The following is a 15,614-nucleotide window of genomic DNA, read 5'->3' on the forward strand; positions in this document are numbered from 1 at the left end:
ATCATTTCTGACTCTGAAGGCTTATGTCCCAAGAGGTATTCCTGTGTATTCTGTGGTTAGAGTTCAGCATACAAAAACCAAATAGCCATAAGTCAGTTGTTACCATCTTTAACTAGTGTGCGGCTGAGGAAGGTTGTGTGGGACAGGTGTGAAAGATTGGTCAACAGGATTCAAGAGCTGGAGGTAATCTGTAAACACAGGTGGTTATTTGAACTCCTCATTTCAGGATTTGATGGTGGTGGTGGACAGCATTTCCAGTACTGACATCCTGGGTATGTTCACCAATATGCATACTGTAAACAGTCTAATTTATGCTAAAATAGTGGTTACTCAAAATCATTGTCTTTAGAGGGAACACTAAGAGTTACAAGGAAGAGCCTGACAGTCCCAGTGTACCACCTATTGAACTGATGGCCACTTGGATGAGCTGTCTCAGATGGGAAATGGAAATCTGAGGAAAGTGATGGGGAAAAGAAACAAGTGGATCTTGGCTTCGGGCAATAAATTATTACCTCTTTTTGCACTGAGAAGAAAGGCAAGGCCCTCTTGATTTCTTTATCTCATTTTATCTCTGATTCTCAAATGTCTTTTGCAATAGGTAAAAGCCTTCTGTTCATCTTGCTTGTTTCCCTGTTGGACCGATTCCTTCACACCATTGGCAGAACTTGCTAAGGAGAAAATATTTTGACAGAGTTTAGGATTACTGGTAGAGGTGAGAAAGGAACTGGAAGGAAAAGAATGTTTTGAATTATTTTCTTTTGCCAGTGCATCACAAAAAGCACTTCCCTGGAGCTTGCAGATTCCAGACTCCACACAAGTTTTTTGGTGTCTTTTTCTCAATGTTTATCCTCTTCAAAATAACAAAACCCAACTTTTGCCTGTGTGATTACCAAATGGAATCACAGTACAGCACATGTCCTGCGAGACTGCAATTGCTGAGCTGCATGAGATGGAGAGCTCCCGGTAGTTGTGAAAAAATCATGTGTTGCTGGGTGCGCACCTCTGTCTGAGGTGTAATGCGTGCCTGCAGCAGACAAGCAGCATGCACTTGTCTGAACAAGAAGGAGCTGCAGACATCCAGCAGGCAGAGTTAAGGATTAACCCAAGAATTAGCAAAGTCAAAAAGCTTAATACGTACAGCATGGACCAAAGAAACAGCTATGCAACTGGGAACTGTAATAGTTCAGCTCCTCATTGGATCATCACCGGGGGGAAAACCAGAGCCTGTGCTTAACGAGGTGTTTCTGATCCTCCCCCTGTTCCCTTTCCCTGGCCTATGTTAGAAGAATTTGCTAAGAAAACATTAGGCAAAGCTACCACACAGCTTCTATCCAGCAGCCACCCCTGGTCTCTCCCCACCCCCACCCACCCCTTTCTCACCCCTTTACAAACTCTCCACCACCTTCATCTTTCCAATTTTTCCACTAGATATTCCAGCTCCGATTTCAGACTTCCTTTCGTGCCCCTGACAGTTGTCTTTGCATCTGCCATCTTCTTCCTCCCCTCCAGCACGGAAAAAAAAGAAAAAGCCCTTACTTGAATTAGAGCTGAATTCATGAGGTTCCAGCAGGTCTGCAAGAAAACGTGATGGGGATGCCAGATGTACAACTGTCATCCAAGACAGCAGTTCCTTGGCAGCCCAATGGAGACCCAGATTGACTGGTACCTTCCCTTTGTCATGACATAGTGCTGTGCATCCACCTCCTGCCTGAGGTGGACAGGGTCTTGTAGGTTAGCAGCGATGCTGGGCCACAGTGCTCAGAAAAGCTGGAGGGACATGGAAGAGTAGAGATCATCATGAATGCTACCAGCATAGGGCCCTGTGAAACCAAGTGCTGGCCCTGCCCAGATGCTTATCATACTTGCAGTGACACCTACAATCTTCACTGCCTTTTGACATTCTTTGGAAAAGACAAATAGACACGCAATAATTTCCTTAGTTTCAACACGTTTAGTCAACTTGCTGCTTACAGCATGATACCAAACCATTTGTGTTCTTTCATTAGTCATTCCCCAGGGCAAACTGTATTTAAAATAAGGAAACCCAGTAGAATAGAAGGTGCCCCACCTTTTTAAGAAGAAGCTTTAGTTATATAACTAAAGACTAGTCTTCATTTCTTGGCTGGTAACTTCCTCCTTTCACCACACCTACTGTTACTGGCAGAAAAAAAGAGAGCAAACTTGACAGAGACAGCAGACACATGCCAAAGAAGTGGTAAAATCTTTTACCTGTAGAAGTTCCATGTGGAAGTCCATATGCTGAGGCTGTGTGTCATCTTCATCTACCTTTTGTATGGGGTGAAACCAGGTAAGAAATCAACCGTTTGTTTTGAATGTTTTTGTCAAATATAAGACACTTTCTGTGCTTTGCAGAAACATGAATTTATCTACCCTCTGCATTATAAGTTACTGTGTAGGGGTTTTCGCTAGCATTATTTATCTTGCCAAAGCAAATTGTACTGGTTACATGAATGTAGTCAGCTCTCAGAGTTCCAAATGTAAAACCAGAAGTAATTTTTATTATCTTTTCCTCACTTTGCAAACTATTCTCTTCTGTAAGTACTATCCATTGACACTGAAAATATAATTCGAAATCTTCAGAGAATGATTTCTTTTCAGCAGTGTCTTATGTGACAGACACGAAGGTTGAATTACCATTTATGAACAATAAGCTTCATTTGATATCCTCACAGCCCTATCGAGTATCAAACTGTGTAAGAAAAAACAAATTACTACCTTGTGTTAGCATACACATGGGAGCAAGTCAAGTTATAGCTCTCTGCTTTGTAGGGAAAACAAACAGGAATTAAACAAAAAAACCCCAACCAAACAGTATTCTTATAAATACTAACTTGTATTTCATCAGGTTCTCTGGGGTAATTGTGGGGTCACATTTTGCTTAGTTTGTTAAATATGCTGTAGGAAATGTAGTCAGAAGAAGTGGAAAAATAGAATTGTCTAAAAAGGCACTGAGGAAACCCAGTGAGATACAGAAGACCAGTTTAAGAGGCAGAGGACACACTCTGTGGAAAAGCAATGGAAATCTTCACTAATGCTACTGAGATTTGCTATGTGGTAGTGAAGTGTGCTTAAAGCTGAAGACTCATTATTGATGCGTAAGACCAGTCTGTTGTAACATACCGTAAAAAACCCAGGCAAGGTGACAGTGTTTTGAGTGTCAGTGAAACTGCAGACAAATACAGAAGCAGCAACACTCTTATCTGAGGTCCATGCAAGGTGTTGACTGGGTGAGCAGCCCCCTTCAGGGGCTCTGTGTGGCAATACAGTCTCCCAAGGACCACAGCTAGGACAACTACAAATCTGAACAAGTGACCACTGACCCACTGAAGTGAAAAACTGTTGGAACTTGACTTTGCAAGAGGACAGACTGGTGGAGTTAAAAAATTCAGCTGCTATTCTATTCATGCAGACAGCCTCAGTGGCACAACCCCAAAATGCCACTATTGCAAACCCTGCCTGTCCGTAGGATGAACATCCAGGACAGAAGGAAGAAAAAGCTTCCAAACACCATGTCCCAGAAAGGAACGAGAGAGACCAGGGGAAGGCAGGAACATGGGTTTAACAGCTTGGTATGCCCCCTGCTACAGGTGCTGTGTCAGAGCACCTTGCCCAAGAAACTAGTGTTTGGCGTCCTATTTTACATATCAGAAAGCTGAGCAGAGGGAGAAAAGCTAATTGCCTGAGCCTGTTCAGCAAGCTAATGCCCAAGACAGTGCTGGGAGTGAATTAATGGGACACTGGGTTAATTGCCACATTTATTCACCTTTCCTGGAGGGAAGTGGTCTGTTGGACACAGGTTAAGCACAGTGCCAGGGTGTAGGTTTCCACCTCACTTATTTGCTTGGAGACTTAATCTCAATAAGCCTCTTGCCCCATCAGAGAAATCGTGTTGGAGTTTCAAAGACACTTCCAGCCATTTGGGTAGGATTCACTGTGCTTATCAGAATGAAGAGCAAAGCCAGGATAACTGGCTCTCCTCATGTGTCAGCTTTTGTAACACATGGTGGATGAGTCTGGGATACATACCAGCCTGCCAGAAGAGGAGCTGGCAGGTTTCCCCCCACTATTAGCACTGATCTAATTTTGTTATTCAAAATAGAACAAATCTAACAGACTTGGTGCAGATATAACAAGGCTTTTTATACAGTTCCTGTGTTAGGTATTAGCAAATGCTGATCAGCTCTTTAAAAGCTCTTCTTTACCAGAACGTTTGGGCTGTTCTGGTGACAAACACAGTGCTCCTCTGGGCAAGTCTCAGCATGATACAGGAGATATAGAAACAAATCAAGCAATCAATGCAATCTTCCACCATATAGAAGTAATTTTTGTCTGGCATTTCTGCCTGTATTACTACAGTTTCAGTGGCAGTAAAGGTGATTAACAATACTATATAATACCATACAATAACTAAACCAATTTCTAGTTATTAGCAAAAAATAATCGTTTGGGGTTTTTTTATGTTGCAGTAGCACCTAGAGGGCAGTGGTTAAGTATCACTGTGTATGCTGGTGTATATCAGCAAAAAATGGTAAATTTCCTTTGAGATTTCCACATGAGCAGTGTCATAGGAGAACTCTTGCTGCTGTTTCTCTGGAGCATCTTGGCATGGTAACTGTGGTAAGAGCAAGCTGGTCAGGAGAGGGCCACCCAGGTCACCTTTACTCTTGCAAGCAGGGCCCAGAGTCACACTGCCCCTGGGAGCCCTGACTGAAGCATTACAGAGGCAGAACACCCTCAGTTCAAAGGCCACTGATTTCAACGGATGTTCATTGGGCCTGGCTGAGAGTTCATTTTCCACTGCTCCTGTTCCACTATTCATATTTTACCATAGGCTTTATACAGGATGGACTCCGTGGATTTCAAATGTTAAAATTTATTTCTGAATTTATGGTAGCAATTTAAAATATCCAGTTGGACTTAACTGCAACATCCTTTTAGCCTATTAACTTTTATTTCTGGAGCTCCTGGGGCTTCTACAAAGTAATTAGCAGAACTATGGCAACTGAGCAGATTATTTTATGTGCTGGGCACATAGCATTTATATCACTCTCATGCTGCTGATTTCCACAGGAGGAGAAAAGGGAAAGTTGCTCATAGAAACTGAGAGTTTCATCATTTAGAAATTAAAATGCACAGAGTATTGGAGATTTGCTAGAGCACAATTAGATTACAGCTGCAGGTTTTCTAAACCTTTCTACCTACTGCACAGCCCTTTGAGCAACAAAGATCAGGAAGATTTCTCTAGCAACTGCAGCCTAAGCAATTATTGCAGCCCAGGGCATATGTGTGAGAGACACTCTCTCCCACAACATTCTTCAATAAGATTAAGTGGATTTGGAGAAAAGGATTGTGAGCCAGGAAGAGGCTACAAAACCTGGGAAGGCCTTCATAAGCAGTGTCCGTCTGGAGACAGTTATTCCATTCCCTGCCAGTGCCCTGCTGGAGATTGTATTGGACTCCGAAGGCTCAGCTGGTGTTCCGTTGGAAAAGCAATGAACAAAAGACAGGCTTTCAAATGGCAAAGACCATCCAATAAAGCAAAAGTTACAGAAAATTCAGTTACTCTTCAGCTGTGTATAAAGCAATATCAGTAACATATCTCATGCAGTCAAATGGTCTCCCATTTCACAGTCTGAAATAGCATGCTGCATCTGCAAATACAAATGAAGCATTGAGCTGCTCCTCACAACAGCAAAATCCTCTGCAGCTTGTCAGCTCCAGACTGGAGTTACAAACCATAAGGATGTCTCTTTACCCTAGAGCCTGTCCAGAGCTTCTAGGTGTGCTCTCAAACCAATACAGCAGCCATCCTAGTTGTCAGTCTTCAATACCTTCCTCACACTAGTGGGATTTTTGGAGAGAGTCCATGCCATCTCCCAGCTGCTGGTGGAAGCAGGACTGTGCTGCTTCAGGGAATGCTGCTCTGAGAAGGTACACTTGCTGTCTTTGTTCCAATGTGGCAAGAAATCCTAAGATTCAGGATAACTCCAGCCATGAACATGATGGAAAGGAAAGGAGCAGCCCTAGCTCAGACAGCTCACAGCATGTGTTCCTGTGCCTGTGTAGGGCTGGCAGGTAGAAAAGGTCAAAGCAAACACATTGGTGCTAACCTCAGGATTGCCACACTGTGCTCTTTTCAGATCCTAGGGAGACATGCCCTGCGTTCACAGCTCTCAGCATTGGCAACGCTTTGATAGGGACAGACCTGAAAGTGAAGCTGCTGCTCTACACCAAACTGAATCCAAACTGTGCTGAAGAGCTCAATTCAACAGCCTCCAAGTATCTAGATGTGACCAAAAAAACTACATTCATCATCCATGGATACCGACTCACAGGCTCTACCCCAGTCTGGATCCCTGACTTGGTACATCTTCTGCTTTCTGTAGAAGACATGAACGTCATCCTTGTGGATTGGAACCAGGGAGCAACAACTCTCATCTACAGTAATGCTTCCAGAAACTGCAAGAAAGTTGCTGAGATTCTGAAGAAATTTATTGATGAAATGTTGGTAAGTTGAACGTTCACACTATGATATAGACATTAACGCACAGCATGTAAAGGGCACAAAGGAAGTGTTTTAAAACAGCAGGAGTCTGGGGAAAAAAACTCCTAAAAAGGAATACATTAATTTTTGGAAGTGCAGCTATACTGCAGTGCCAAATTCTACCCTTGGACTTGGTATGATGGTATTTTGTTGCAATATTCAGTTTACACTCAAAGGCTCTACATTTCTGAATACAAAACTCTACAGATATGTTTTCCCATACATAGAAACTCTATTTCTACTTTCTGGATGTCCAAAAGTCAGCTTATGGAGATCAGCTACAGTTCGCAGCTCCTCTAAGCTGTTGCACAGGCACCCTCAGTGATGACACTGGACCATTAGGATCATTGTGTCTGCTAATGCCTTGCAGGAACCCCATGTGGGGCAACTGGAGTTGTACTCATGGGGCCCAGAATACTCACTCCTGTCCACACCTGTAGTTACTGCCCCAGGAAAGTACAACCATTGCCTGAACTGTTCTCATCGCAGCTCTCTCAGATATGGGCCTCAAACCTAAGCGCTGCTTGTACTATGGGACTATCAAAGGGGGAATATTTACAAAGAGTGGAACACACCAAGGGAAAATATGGGAAAAGTAGGGAGATGCATGTACATTCCTCCTCCTGATATTTTTTATGCCTTTGATGTGCCTAAAAATCTGCAACAAGTCCTCTTATATCTCAGGTTGATGGAGCATCGCTTGACTCCTTGCACATGATAGGAGTGAGCCTGGGAGCACACATCTCTGGCTTTGTGGGACAGATGTTTGATGGTACACTTGGAAGAATCACAGGTAAGCCCTTCCTCCTGTCAGTCCTTTTGCTTTGAAGAAAGCTGTTCATGGTGAGCAGTGTGAGCTGCGCACTACTAAAGTGATGCCATAAGTGTGGTTTTGCATTGCAGGTCTTGACCCAGCAGGCCCCTTGTACAGAGGAAAGCCGCCTAGTGAGAGGCTAGATCCGACAGATGCACAGTTTGTTGACATCATTCATTCAGACACCGATGGTATGTGACATTTCTCCTCTTTACCATTATGAGGAGACCTAGAGACTGATGGGGAGCACAGGAAAGCAAGGGCTCTGGTAGGCAGCAGTGCTGGGGAAGATCCTTGCTCCTTCAGCCCAGGAGGACAGCAGCTTACTTCACTGGTGCTGTGAAGGTGTCTGTGGTCCTGTGTTGCCCACGCTGTCATCAGCACTCTCTTGGGAGCTGCTGTTTTATTTGCATTTCAAAACATGCTGCTGGTCTATAGCAATTAAAGCCTTGTGGCCCATGAAGTAGAAGGACTCAGGCACTAGTGCAGGAGTGCCCTGTTGCTACTGCAGCACACAGTCCTGCCAAAGCAGTTCCATATTAACACTGCACTGTGGGGTCAGGCTGCCCCCCCAGCATGCAGCATCTCAAAAGCTAGTCACACGGCTCAATGCCTTGCACAGCGGATCAGTTATCCCCAACCCTGTGACTCCCTGCATGATGCTTCCAGTCTTCATCCCACCTCCTGTGGGCTAAACCTTCCTCTGGGGCAAATGTGAAATCTCCCTCAGCCCTATCCCTGGTGCACAGCACACCTTCACATCCACAGCCAGGCCAGCAGTGTGATGCAAACCCTTCACCCTGCTCCCACTGGCATCCCACCCCTAGCACTTGGCTTTCCCACCTCATTGCTGCCTCTCATCCTCTCCCAGACCCTCCAAGAACTCGGGACTTCAGCAGCACAGCAATACCCAGTCTTTCACATCCTTTTTCCTCTCCCACAGGCAGTGACACAAAAAGCCAAATTTTGTACTGTCAGATGCACAAACTTATTTTAGGTATTTGATACCACTGCTAAAATGACACAGCTGGGTCACAACCATTTGGCCTGCTGTCTAAATAGATGAATGACATTAATATTCCTACACAGGCAGGCATCCTAGAACTAAATAACTATTATTTTTTCCAGTTAGTTTCTTTTCCTTCTTCTGCATTTTATGATGTAATATTCCCTCCCTTCACCTCTGATATTTTCTTTTGTCAGGACTAGGCTACACAGAAGCACTAGGCCACATAGACTTCTACCCCAATGGCGGGACCGACCAGCCTGGCTGTCCACTGACAATATTTTCTGGTAATTAATTCTGCCTTGAATTGCACAAACAGTGACAAAATGTTTCCAATCAGAAAAGAGGAGAAGGCCAGAGAAACATCATGACTGCTTAGAAAAGACATGAAAACCATATTCTGGGAAAGCCATGAAAGCAATCTATTCCCAGCACTGATGTGGTACACTGACGTAACAGGAGTTTAGCTGATGTGCACCAGGCAGACATAGGAGTCAGGAGTGATCCTTCTGCTCTCTGTCACAAATGCAAATGGGATTAATTTTCCGTGCAAAAAGTCATCAGGTAGATTTATGTCTTCATTTTGTGACTATGTTAAGAAAACCTGTGGGAATTTTTTAATTACTTAGAACACACACAAAACCCCAAGGACTAGCAACAGCAAGAACCTGTTCAGAATACAGGTTCAAGATGTATGTGGGGTAGGCAGTTATACTGAATCCAATGCGCCTTTCTTGGCAGTGACAGTTGGGCTTTACCTGCCAGATTGCACTAAGTCTTGAATGCAAGAAAGCTTTTTTCCTTTCCAGCCTGGCAGCCAAACTGGTTTTGTGAAAGCTGGGTGAAGAAGATACCTCACAGAAGGAAAGGCAGTAAGGTGAACTCAGACCTTATCAGACCTAAGGGAATCTATGTAGGAAACCAGCCTGAAACAAATACCTATAGGAAATGAGGCTTCACTCATTTTGCTGCCCATGCAACATGTCATTTTATTAGTTATGTCTTTCTAAAGAGTTTTTTAAACAAAAATGACAAAGCCATGTGCCAAAAAATGCAATATCCAGCTGTCAGGCCTGAGGTCAAAGAGAAAACACCTGAAATGGAGAAGGATCCATAGCTGGATCCTCTGGAACTGCAGCAACAATACAAACAAATATGTTTTTAAAACCAAAAAAGACAAGAAAAGTAAAGTAGACATAGGCAGAGCTGAGTGCACTCAAAGGGAGAGGCTAGTGCCCACTTCCTGTTCTGCCACAGCCCAGTGCTCCCCAGTGCAATGTTGCCTTCAGGCTGGTCAGTGACTGTCCACTGGTGTGTCCTTTTTTACTAGTGCATTAATACTGTTTTCAGGAAGCATGAGGATTGCTAACAATATGTTTCTTCCCTATGTATGATTGAGGATTGCAGTATTTTAAATGTGACCATCAGAGGTCTGTTTTCCTGTTCATGTCATCCCTGAAACAGAACTGCAATATTACTGCATACCCGTGTGACTCCTACAGAAATTACAGGAATGGCAAATGTACCAGCTGCGAAACTTTTTGGCCTATGCCATGCCCCATTGTAGGTAAGGATCCCGGGAATGTAAATACATTCTGAATACATGTGTCTGACAGAGCTGCCCATCATTACTGTAACTTGGTGTGTGACAAATGTTTTGCTAAAGGACTAACACAACATGGTGCTTTGCAAAAGCATGTAAGTTATTTCCACTGAGGTTTTCAGGATCATCTCTCCTTGACTTCTGCAGAGCTACAAGCTTCTGCTGCAGGAAAAAAAGGCCCGAGAAATTTCCCTGCTCTTTGTACAGTCACATCATGTTGTGATCTAGAACAGAAATCCACACATAAAGGATACAGAACTAGAAAAGCCAAAACAAGACTTGGGATCTTTACACTAAAGTCACAGAAATGATGAATTAAAGTCCATTAGCTGTCCAGTTTGAGGGATAGGGGCATGTTCTTGCTAAAACAGAATCTCTTCTAAGAGATTTTCAGCACCACAAACCCCTCTTGATTCCAAAAGGAACAGCAGAGGGGTGAACAAAGGGTATTCTGCTTTTTTGTAACTGACCCACAGAGGTGTCCCAGCCTGGATGTGACAGCCCAGCTTCAGGCTGCCATTTCTGAAATTTTGATGCTTTGACACTTCCAGAAATGAGCTTGCAAAGCTGAGCGTATGGTTTTCATTCTGCACTGCAGATGTGGAAAAAGATCAATCTTAAAATAAGTGCTGAACAGTAATCATGCATAGACACCCAGTTGGCTTTAGTTACACAAGTAAAATTAAGCCCTTGTATAAGTCTACAGAGTACAGGAGCATGTGTCACAGTAACACCTTGCAGCTGGAAAGCAATATATTATTTCTTAAATACTTGCTTTGTTATTTTCAGCAATTTAGTTGCTTATATACCTATGCAGTAACTCTGTTTCATTTTCAAACTGTCATCTATAGGCTACTATGCCCATAAGTGGAAAAGCTATTTAACACAACAGAGCCATCCAGTGACAAGGATGTTTTTTGATACAGCGGACAAAGAGCCATTTTGTAGTAAGTGACTAAGATTTCTGAGATTATTTTTCTTTGCGTATTGTCTCCTCCAGCAACAGCCAAGCAGAGATGGTTAGTTGTTATTGGCATGATAGCCAGCATTTTAGAAACAAAGCCAGCGGCTGCTGGATAGAATTGTGTCCATCTGCAGTCTTGCCATTACATTCCTTATCTGCAAGCTTGCCTGGTGCTATGAAAGCCAACTACTCACTAGATGTGCAAGAACAGGCTCACCTTGCTTACAGTGCTAAGAAATAAGCTGAGAACATGCAAATGAAGCATAAAAGGGTAGTTCCTAAACTGTGATTTAAAACAAGACACCACTCTTGTGCAAGTAAGAGGTGTGTGGGAATGATGAGAGTCAAAGATGTCCTCTGAGCTGAACAGGTAAAAAAGCTACCCTGGACAAAAGTGAAAGGCACAGGGAAAGGGCCCAGGCAAGGGGGAATCAGTGAAAAAAGGTTTCACCCTCATGATCACCAAGCCATGGGCAGGGATTATGGCCTGAGCTCCAGTGCTGGTCAGCAAGTGAATTCAGTGAGTTAAAGATCAAAGAGCAGGCGGTTCTGCTCCTTGACTGAGAAGATAAATGAAAGATGCTGAGAACAGAAATGAAGGGGATCAGAGGCGGACAGGAGAAACAAAAGGCAATCTAAAAATGAATGGTGAAAGGTGGTGTGCTGAAAGCTGTATAGAGAGACCATCTTGCATGCCACTTGTGTAACCCTTGCTCTAGTGCTTTCCCAGACATCTCTTAATATTTCTATTAGAAATCTCTGCAAAGGAAGATGGCAAGCAGGAAGGAGAAATAAATTTTAGAGTTAAATTGAACAGGTTGTGTCAGATGAGCAAATGGGAGAAAGATGCACTCCACCTGCAGCTCAGCTCCCAGACAGGCATACAGCTGGGCTGGAAAGCAGAGCAAGTGTACAGAGTCTAACCGTGCTCACTTTCTCTCTCACCTCAGTTTATCACTACTTTGTGGATATTACTACATGGAACAAAGACACCAGAAGAGGCACCTTCAGCATTGTATTAGCTGATGAAACTGGGAAGAAGGCAGAATCTAAAGTTAATCCGTAAGTCCTACCGATCTGATGATCTGTAAATGTTAGCAAATCACTTGGTACAACTGCATCTGGGAGGAGGCAAGATATCCTCCTCTAATTTCTCTGCTGATACTTGATAGCATACATGCCTTAGGGCTTTCCTGGTCCTATGCGATTTTCACAGACTCCCCCAGCGCACACCAGCTCACAGCCCGGCCCTTTGGTATGGACCCTTCTTAGTCATTTTAAGGACCGAAGTGGACAATCTCAAGCCAGCAGCACAGCTGTCCTAGGCTTCCACTAAAGCAGGAGGAAAAACATGTCTGCTCTTTTCCTTCCCCTTCCCCTTCCAGCTCCAGGTGCCCAAGACAGCTGGGATGAACCTGGGCCTGAATATGTAACAGCCAAATCAATTCATTCCACCTGGAGAAGCAAATTAATGACTGGTGTTTATGTGGACATGCAAATTCCTGACTGAGCTAAAACTACTTCAGCCAAACAAGTCCTGCTCAACTAGTTTTCCCAAGTGTCTCTGTGTATTCTCTCAGCCGTATCTGCTTGCACGGGAGCAATCTGCATAGCTCCCTGGGGCTGCACAACAGGACCACCCACTCTGCCAAGTGTGTGACAGCCCACCAGGCAGCATGCTTACACACACACACACACACCATGAACAGCTTTGACAGGTTAAAACTTGTCCTATTTGTCAGGCCTCCTAAAACTTCTAAACAAGGCCAGTCATTTTGCGTGTTGCAACAGGGATACGCTTCCAGTCACATCTGCACTCTTCACCTTCATCAGGGAAACCTTAAACTATGGCCATACTACCGGCATTTTTGCAAGAAGCTCTGCTGCTTTTGCACCAAGATCGATGCAGTTTTCAGGCAAATCTCAAAGTGGAACTGGCTATTCTGTCAAAAAGGACTGAGGTCAAACCCCAGTCCTGCAAGACTTCATGTCTTTAAGCCTGTGCTATTTTCCTGTCCTGAGAAGCTGGATTACTCTTTGTTAATTCTGGTCAACGCTGCATTGTTTCACAAATGCTTGTGCTGCATTTGCCAGAAAAGAACTACCAGAAATTTAATTAGGGGCATTAATACCCCCAAGGTAACAGTCTTCCATTTGTAGAGCTACCTCGGCCGTACAGCATTGTTACAAACAGATTTTTATATACAGCAACATATTCTGCAAACTCCATGGATGACTCGGTGTTCAGGTCTGCACAGACAGCCAAGTACAAACATCCTTTAGGTTTAGTCCACTCAGGTTCAAAGCAGAATCACAGTAAGGATTCTGGTTTGGGACCACAGCAAATGGCATCAGACCCGTGTCCCCACTCCCGCCCCAAATAACTGAGTGCAAAAGCGGCTGAGCAGGTTCACACCTAGAGACCTGAATCCATACCCTTTTCCTGTAAATCAGAAACTACTCATAAATTCAGTCCTCCTCCCCCAGCACTGTTTCTAATATTATACTGAATGTATTAAAAATGGTGCTATTCCCCCAGTGACTCTCCAACACCTTGTCTGCTTTATCTTTAGAGAAGCTGCAGCCTTTCGGCAGTACAACCAAATCACATTGCTAATTGGATTCAACCAGGATTTTGAAAATATAGAAAGAATTTCCTTGACATTTTCCACAGGATCTGTCATTGGCCCAAAATTCAAACTCAGGATTCTCCAAATGAGGTTCCGGTCACTTACAAATCCAGAAAGGTAAGCAGATGTTTACAAACCATTTCTATTGTTGCAGACTGGACAGAAGTAAATGAATCTCCCAGATTCCTGGCCTTGCTGAGTTTGTCCAGAAGAATTAGATCTATTTCACATTTAATAATTCTTGTACACATATCCTGGGAATAAATTCCTCATGCACACAAACCCCATAGCTGAATACCTACTTGAAAACAGAGGTTGTCTTATTGTACTGAAAACATGTAAGTAGTGGTCTGACTCTGATGTGGTCTGGCATTTTAACCTTTGGTCAGGAAAATGACCTTTGAGAAGCTGCCCAGGCCTGAACTCTGGGCTGAAGGTAAATGCAACTCTCAGGGAAATAGATGTTCAGCCCCAAATACACATGTTATATCCCAGTCAATTTCTATGTCCAGTCAAGCAGGGAGATTAATTTACTCCTAGAATTCCAGTAACTGGGAGCTGCTGGCTGCTATGCCCCAAAGCACTGACTACTGCCCACAACATCATGAGGTACCTACCAGGTCATTTGCTGATGAGATTTCTACAGCTGCTTCAGTCACCTTGTTACCCTCTGTCTGCTCTGTGGTCCTACCCTTAAGCTTCCCTGATTTCTAGGGCACCTTTGGAGGACAGGATCTCTGCCTGAGCTCATCAAGTACAGAATCTCTTAGGCTGACCTTGTGTGCAAGGAGAGTATGCGGACATCAAGCTGTACCATGCTTTAAATTTGGGTTAAAACGAGGATTGCATATTATAGAGAACAGTGAAGCAGAAAAAGGACAGAGCTGCAGAACATGTTTCTTTGCATTTCATGAAGGTCTGGTACCCTTATCCTAGCCTTGGAATAAGGAAGAGATTGTGTATGTCTAATAAGCAATGTCCTTCTGCAGCTCCCCCTTGCTGATGCTCCCTTTCTCCTGTCCTACATCTCCACAGTCACTTCCAGCTCCAGATCCACATTCAGTCTTTTAAAAAGTAGATTAAAATGCCCAAATATTTCATCAGAGACTGACCGCTCTCCCCTAGGAGGGGCTGCTACAGGCTGCAAGTACAGCTTGATGGTAATCAGTCACTGCCATGGGGAGGGATGTCCTGCCCTCTCTCCTTCCCTGTTCCAGGGCTAACATTCATGTGCTCCCAGATGAAAGCCTATGTATTTCCTCTGTTTTTCGGCTGGGCTAGCTCTAAGCCAGCTCAATGCCCGGTCCCAGCGCAGAGTGGCAACACAATCCCTAATGCTGACACCAGGGAATTGGCAGGAACAGGAAGATGAGCTGGAAGGACCACCCCATTCAGTGGACACCCAAGTGTAGACTGGCTTAAAGGGAACCACAAACTCAGGAGCCAATACCTCAGTTTGCTTGCTGGCTTTTGTGTTCTTCTTTTCCACAAGGAAAAGCAAAAGATAACATAGAACAGAATGAAAATATACTCAAGGTATCCCTGACCTCAGTAAGACTTAAAGTCAACCTCACTTTAGGTGGACTTCAAGCCAGCTGTCTTGAGAATGTGACTTATTTTACATAAGTCTCCATCCAGCATGGTGGGAGACTTGACTGGGGGACGATACAAGAAAGGCCAATTTTTCACTTTTGGCTCATATTGACTGCTTTTATGCAGACTGCAGCTGTGCAGGTACGACCTTGTCCTGATGGAGAACACCAGAAAAACCTTCAAGCCCATCCCATGTTGGAGCGGGAGCTAAGACCCGAACGTGTCACTTCTGAACGTTACGTCTGAAGGTGGCAGACATTTTCACAGCCGTATGGGGACTCACCTGAAAGTTCCTCAGCACCCTCTGCGGAGACCAAGCGGCAGGGCGGTGGGACCCTCTTGTCAGGCAAAGATTTATAAACGGCGCTGTAGAAGCGACCAAAAAACCGGCAGCGTTGTGTGTTTTTGAAGCGCGCTTCTGCGGCGGAGCTGGCTTCGC

The 15,614-nt window shown here is 44.1% G+C and overlaps 1 protein-coding gene across 1 annotated transcript; it reads left to right on the plus strand.

The window, feature by feature from the left end:
- The first annotated feature begins 1,390 nt into the window (after nt 1–1,390).
- LIPH (lipase H) lies at nt 1,391–15,418 on the plus strand. Its single transcript, XM_049802681.1, has 10 exons — nt 1,391–2,308; nt 6,162–6,529; nt 7,250–7,358; nt 7,469–7,570; nt 8,583–8,672; nt 9,785–9,952; nt 10,840–10,935; nt 11,903–12,014; nt 13,526–13,699; nt 15,302–15,418. Exons 1-10 carry the CDS (start codon nt 2,257–2,259, stop codon nt 15,384–15,386), a joined length of 1,356 nt encoding a protein of 451 aa, XP_049658638.1. The 5' UTR covers nt 1,391–2,256; the 3' UTR covers nt 15,387–15,418.
- Nucleotides 15,419–15,614: the final 196 nt, after the last annotated feature.

The sequence above is a fragment of the Accipiter gentilis genome, chromosome 6, assembly GCF_929443795.1.
Source record: "Accipiter gentilis chromosome 6, bAccGen1.1, whole genome shotgun sequence".
Classification (NCBI taxonomy): domain Eukaryota; kingdom Metazoa; phylum Chordata; class Aves; order Accipitriformes; family Accipitridae; genus Astur; species Astur gentilis.

Coding starts and splice junctions, on each gene's coding strand:
- LIPH (XM_049802681.1), top strand. CDS start 2,257: ATGCTGAGGCTGTGTGTCATCTTCATCTACCTTTTGTATGGGGTGAAA. Junction 7,359..7,468: donor TACACTTGGAAGAATCACAG/GTAAGCCCTTCC, acceptor TTTGCATTGCAG/GTCTTGACCCAGCAGGCCCC. Junction 9,953..10,839: donor TATGCCATGCCCCATTGTAG/GTAAGGATCCCG, acceptor TGTCATCTATAG/GCTACTATGCCCATAAGTGG.